Genomic DNA, 6774 nt, shown 5'->3' with positions numbered 1-6774 from the left:
ATCAGCACTGCTCGAGTGTCAATAGAGCACAACAATTAACTTGTTATGAATTTAAAGACTGTGCAACGGTATCTATTTTCTTTATTTAATTTGCATTTTCCTCATGATTTTGTTTCTTCTTGAAGGTGTCTTTGATCTTAAAAAAATAGCAGCCTCAGAAAAGAGCTAACAAATTAAGAAGTATAAAAAGATTATATTCAATGAATTACATTCTTTCAACTTCATGAGGAAATAAAGCAAGCATCCATGGGGCAACCTTTTTAGGATTAGATTCTGAGAGATGTGGACAATTTAATGCATTCATTTAATAAACAAAAAACCTCCATACTTACACTAAATACACAAGCAAATGCATCAAATATTTTAATCTTCTGCAAGTACTAATTTAAATTAAGCTGTGGTTCTACTGTTCATATTTTGAACAGAGTAACATTTATTTATGTTTTTTTATACAGGCCTGACTGCCCAACCAGAGTCAGATAGTGTCAAAACACTTTTAGGAACCCATCGAAGCATTTTAATTCCTTTTTTGAAATTAATTTAAAAGAACTTTTATGTTGGGGAAAATATTTTAACATATTTTTTTAGGGAGGGAGGGGCCCATGAAGGCAAATGTGGCTACTCATAGATAATACAGTCTTATTATATCAATTAATTATATAATATATTGATATTAATTATGTTACATATAATATATAATCATTATATGTTTATGTAATTTTATCATATAATATATTCATCTATTATACTATACAATTATGATTATATATAATTTATAATAATAGAATATGTTATGTATAAGATAATCATATATAATGTATAATGTATATATGTGTTATATATAAAATCATGTTATACAATATATATCAGATTATATAATACTATGTATTATATATGATTATATGATAATTATATTGTATTATTAAGAAATAATGTAGCTGTGATTTTATACTACCATGAAAGATTGTTAATATGAGTGACTATAGAGACATGTAGTTCTATATATTTAGTTTTATGACTTCCTATTTATTATTAGAAAAGAAACTTTTGTTATAAGATTGTTTTTATGGAACATGAAATCTAGTGCATGACCAGGACTTGTGAACTAGCCAGCATCTCCAGGGATGTTGTTGGAGGTAGCAGGGGCTCTCCGTCTTTGAGGGATTTGCTGACTTTGGGCATAGTCTCGTTGGAAGCCAGCCACCATTCTCTCTGATGGATAGAGGCTTCCTTTGACCCTGTTATTCCAACATCAATTAAAATGTATTACATTGGATCGCACCGTGTAACCACTATCTCAAACACACTAAAAATTAACCAGTCTGCATGCTGAAACCTTGAAGAGAGAACACAGATAATCCTTTCTTTGTTCTTTCCTTCTTGGGCTATTACCCCAGAACTAAAAAAATATAGGAGCTTTGTTTGGTCCAGTGTGAGAATAAGATGGTTTATAAATAGAGACAGCTTCTGTGCATTTCCAGGAGAAGTACTCAGTGGCCACTTTGAGTGCACTACATCCTTTCTATTGCCTTCCTGGGACACAGTGGAGCATGGGGAGAAGATAGTACTACTCTCTGCTTGCCTCTTGCTTCTTTCTCTCTGCTCTGCTTTGCTACTTTGCAATGCTCAAACTGCTTTCATTCCAAATAAATCTAAACTGGGATCCTGCAGGCTCCTCTGTCACTCTCCCCCCTGGGTTCCCCTTTCTTCACAGACCTCTTGAAACTGTGCACGGTGCACATTCACTGTCTCTACTCCCCCACTATCTCCTTCTGCCACTTCTGGTTAGACGTCCTCCCCATGACTCCAGTGGTATTTCTGCCAGGGACAGTAAATACTTTGGGAATTCTTATACCTACACACATCCAGACTATTTCCTGTCTTTTACCATTAAAAAAAAAAAAAGGTGGGAGTTCCTCGAAGAAAAACCTAGGAAAGGCTCTGGACTGGCGGGAAATACTAAACTGAAAGGAATCTCTACCCACTGCTGCAATCAATCCAGATGCCTTCTTCAACTGCACCAGGCCAAGAAGATGACCAAGAGGCCTGCATTTTAAGATTTTCTGACCTGGATTTAAAAGATAAAAGTCTTATTAGTTCCAGCAATACGCTCAAAGCAGAGTTAGATGGCAGTACAAAGAAGAAATACTCATTTGCAAAGAAAAAGGCCTTTGCCCTTTTGGTCAAAACCAAACAAGTTCCTGCACCTTCTTATGAATGTAAAGAAAAATGGTGGAAATGCTGTCAGCAGCTATTCATGAACCAGACCAGTATCCATAGACATGTGAGAACACAACATGCTGATGAAATTTATCACCAGACTGCTTTTATTTTAAAGCAACTTGCTGCAACATTGAGTACCTCAAAGAGTGTCACATCTGCAAACAAAAAGAACCCACTAAAAGAGTATCTCACTCATAGCCAAGAGGTGTCTGCTTGGCTGCCTGACACAAGCTGCTTTAGCCCTGATGAACTGAAAAGTGGCCAGGGCAGTGAAGAAGGGGAGGTGCTACTTTATTACTGCTACTGTGACCTAGAGGATCCCCAATGGATCTGTGCCTGGCAGACAGCTCTGTGTCAGCACTTGCACCTCACAGGCAAGATTCGAATTGCTACTGAAGGAATCAATGGGACAGTTGGAGGAAGCAAGTTGGCCACCAGACTCTATGTGGAAGCCATGCTTTCTTATCCATTATTTAAGGATTATCTTTGTAAGGAAGATTTTAAGATCAGCAGAGGAGGAGCTCACTGTTTTCCAGAATTGCGTGTTGGTGTATTTGAAGAAATTGTGCCCATGGGGATCAGCCCCTATAAGATCTCCTACAAGAAGCGTGGAATCCATTTATCCCCAGGTGAATTTCATAAAGAAGTAGAAAAATTTTTATCTCAGGCAGATAAAGAACAAAGTGATACTATCCTACTGGACTGCAGGAACTTCTATGAAAGCAAAATAGGGCGATTCCAGGGCTGCTTAGCCCCAGACATCAGGAAATTCAGTTATTTTCCTAGCTATGTTGACACAAATCTAGAACTTTTCAGAGAAAAAAGGGTGCTGATGTATTGCACTGGGGGCATCCGATGTGAGCGCGGCTCAGCCTACCTGAAGGCCAAGGGAGTGTGTAAGGAAGTGTTCCAGCTCAAGGGTGGTATCCACAAGTACCTGGAAGAGTTTCCTCATGGTTTTTACAAGGGGAAGATGTTTGTTTTTGATGAGCGCTATGCCCTGTGCTATAACAGTGATGTGTTATCAGAATGTTCATACTGTGGAGCCCAGTGGGACCAGTATAAACTCTGCTCCACTCCCCAATGCCGCCAGCTTGTTTTGACCTGTCCTGCCTGTCAAGGACAAGGATTCACAGCCTGTTGTGTCACATGTCAAGACAAAGGGGACAGGCAGGCTTCAGGCCCTACCCAGGACAGTTTTAAAGAGGAATGTGAGTGTACAGCCCGAAGGCCACACATCCCAAGGGAAGTCTCACAGCATGCGCAACTCTCTGTGAACCCTGCACCAGAGCCCAGTGTTGGTGAGGATGGGTCTTTGCTTGTTTTCCAGTGATGCAGAATGCAGCTGCAGTTGTGTTTCAAGGAGAAGCCGAGTGGGGATGGCCATCCCTGCAGCATGGTGCCGCTCCTGGGCCCATTCGCAGCCGCAGTAGACACTCTTCATAGTGGTGAGGCCCTGGCTCCACCTCTAGTTACCCCGTACTGTCCACATCTCTACAGTTCAGTGCACAAGATTTTTCCTTCTTCATCAGAAGCCTCCTAGTCTGTGTTCATTAGCTCTTTGGCCTTGTCCTTTATCACAAGATTTGCTGAATCCCTAATAAAAATAACTCCCCAAAGCAACAAACAAAAATGTAAGTTAACTGGCACTGTGGTATATTAAAAGGCACAAGGGCAATGTGGCTTAACCTTTTTGCCAACTCCCAAAAGATGCCATGTTGTTAAAAAAGAGGGGCAAAGGTCCAGTAGAAATACCAAGATTATGTTTTAAGAATAATCATCTTTTCATAGCTTGGCCAGGATTTCCCAGTTCTTTAATATCTTAAGTTTTCTGCACTGTTGTCCTTCAGAGGCTTCATTTATATGCATGAGATCTTCAATGATTTGTCTAATAAATGATGAGATAGGTAGTTTAAGTCTGTAAGGTTGGCCATAATCATAAGCATCATATCCACAGTGGACTGGAAATTCACCCCTCTAGTGTTTGGCCTTTCATGAGCCATTTGCCCACTATGCTGTATAGAAAGGTGTTTTCAAGTATTTAGCCAGAAGTTCTCACATCTGTCATAAGGTTGGCATTCAATGAGGAAAAACTTCTTTCTGCTCCAGTATTCAATTGTACATACATCTCAAATGTTCGTAAGTAACTCAGGAATATGTTTGTTGCCCAGGAGGGTTTTTGAAACTTCAAATTTCACCATTGCTTTTTTTTTTTAACTTCATATCCAGCAAAAGGAATTTGGTGTTTTTTGATTCCTGGCAGAGCTCTGTGGCTTCAGTTTGTATTCTTAAGGGGAAAATTGTGGCTCTGATCCAGTAATCAATTTGGCAACTTATAATCTTGAAGTTTTTAAAATTTAAAGGAGGATTAATAAAGAGTGTTTATCTGTTCCTTTTGCTAAATAGCTAAGACGAAATTTGTAATAAAGTATTTAATACTTGCAAAAAAAAAAGGTGGTTCTGAAGATACTTTCGGATATTTGTGCACATGTGGGGGTGTTTTTCTGAGATGAATTCCTAGAGATCAGAATTAGGTCAAAAGGGCAAACGTTTTGATTGATACTGAAAATTCTTCCAAAAGAGTTGAACCAATTTATATCTCTCCCCATAGCAATCAATATTCAGACTCTTCTTTTCTGTTGGAAGATGCCTACTCCATTGATCCTCACATTTCAGTGCAAATGAACATAATTTTGGAATCAGGTAAAAAAAAATGCATATTCCTGGACCCCATTCTAGACAAGAAGTTTTAACAAGCTTCCTGGATGATTCTGATGTCCTAGACAAGATGTAGAAGAAGCCATATTATGGTCTGAAGTTGAAGTGTCCCCCAAAAGCTCACGTCTTAGTGCAAGAAGGTTCAGAGAAGAAATGATTGGGTTGTAGGAGTCTTAACCCAATCAGTGGTTTAATTCCCTGATAGGGATTAACTGAGTGGTAACTGATGTGGTGGGTGTGCTGGAGGAGGTGGGCATTTGGGGCGTGGCTTTGGGGTATATATGTGTATCTGGAAAGTGAAGTCTCTGTCTGCTTCCGGATCACCATGATGTGAGCTGCTTCCCTCTGACACACTCTCTGCCTTGATGTTCAACCTCACCTTGAGCTCCAAGGAATGGAGCCGGCCTTCTCTAGACTAAAACCTCTGAAACCATGAGGCCTCAAATAAACTTTTTCTCCTCTCTAGTTGTGCTGGTTGGATCCTTTAGTCACAGTAGTGAAAAAGCTGACTAAGATAAACCACCTTGCCCCTCATCCTTCTGCCTGACCATCTGCTTTACCTGAGTCTTTGCCATGGAACTTTTCTTCTTGGGCTCAGTCCTTCAACAGTGATGGTCCTAGGGTTTATCTCCTCTCACTTCATGCAAAATCCTTGAGGGATACTGTCCACTTGTACAACTGAAGCTACCACTGATGTCCTGGTCAATCAGAAAGCATCTCTATCTCCACCCTCCTCTTAGAATGTCATACACATGTGTATACTTTGTGTATAGGCTACGTCCACACAAACAGTCTACATGTTCAGAGGGACCAGTGACTGAGGAGTCACGTTTCCCTGTAAACCTACTCCTGTATTCTCTGACTCAGTTGGGGTGGCCACCTTGGAAACATCCTTACCTTCCCACTTTGCATTCATTCCTTATATTGCTGAGTCCTGCTTATACCACATATTACAGTTTAGATGTGAGGTGTCCCCCCAAAACTCATGTGTGGGATGATACAAACAAATTTAGAGGTGAAATGAATGGGTTATGAGAGTCTCTTCTCATCTTCCACTTCACCCCATCACAAAATCCAAATTCTTCATTTCTCCAGATATGCCATTCCATTCCATGGCTCAATGCTATGTTCTTTCCTTTCCCCAGAAAGCCGGTCCCTCTTTATTTCGCTGAATTAATTTTTATTCAAGGTTAAGGATTTCATTCAGGTACAAAACCTTTCAGAAAGCAGCCTCTGAGTTCCAGTTTGAATATAATCCAAGGTGTTTGTATTCCATGATCACACTTCTGTTCTTCAACTTCCCTTCTGTTAAGGTTTGGATGTGAGGTGTCCCCCCCCAAAGCTCCTGTGTCGATGCGGGAATGCTCACAAGTGAAGGGATGGGATTGTGAGAGCTAAACCTAATCAGTCCATCCCAGTTTGAATGGACCAACAGGGTGGGCACTGTAGGAAGATGGGGTATGGCTGCAGGAGGTGGGTCACTGGAGTGTGCCCTGGAAGGGTACATCTTCCCTGTGGTCCCTTCCTCTCCCTCTCTTCCTCCTGGTGTAATATCCTGAGCAGCTTTCCTCCTCCATAGCCTTCTGCCATGATATTCTGCCTTATCTGGGGCCCAGAGCAGTGGAGTCAGCCAGCCATGGACTAAACCTCTCAGACCATGAACCAAAATGAAGTTTTCCTCCTCTAAACTGTTCTTGGATATTTTGGCCACAGCATTGCAAAACTGACACACCTTCCTTCCACAAATGGTGAAGGGGAGATTACTGTGCCTGGGCAGCACAAACTTCACTGGTATCACTGCGGGCTCAGTGGAGAACTACATGGAGTGGCCCC

The 6774-nt window shown here is 40.8% G+C and overlaps 1 protein-coding gene across 1 annotated transcript; it reads left to right on the top strand.

Moving 5' to 3' along the window:
- Positions 1–1914: 1914 nt before the first annotated feature.
- Positions 1915–4670, top strand: LOC124079775 (thiosulfate sulfurtransferase/rhodanese-like domain-containing protein 2). Its single transcript, XM_046425493.2, has one exon. It carries the CDS (start codon positions 2003–2005, stop codon positions 3554–3556), a length of 1554 nt encoding a protein of 517 aa, XP_046281449.1. The 5' UTR covers positions 1915–2002; the 3' UTR covers positions 3557–4670.
- Positions 4671–6774: the final 2104 nt, after the last annotated feature.

This window comes from Marmota monax, unplaced genomic scaffold, assembly GCF_021218885.2.
Source record: "Marmota monax isolate L192 unplaced genomic scaffold, Marmota_monax_Labrador192_F-V1.1 WCK01_AAM20220418_F8-fsc00028, whole genome shotgun sequence".
Lineage (NCBI taxonomy): Eukaryota > Metazoa > Chordata > Mammalia > Rodentia > Sciuridae > Marmota > Marmota monax.
This window is presented reverse-complemented; position numbering and strand designations above follow the sequence as displayed.

Coding starts and splice junctions, on each gene's coding strand:
- LOC124079775 (XM_046425493.2), top strand. CDS start 2,003: ATGCCTTCTTCAACTGCACCAGGCCAAGAAGATGACCAAGAGGCCTGC.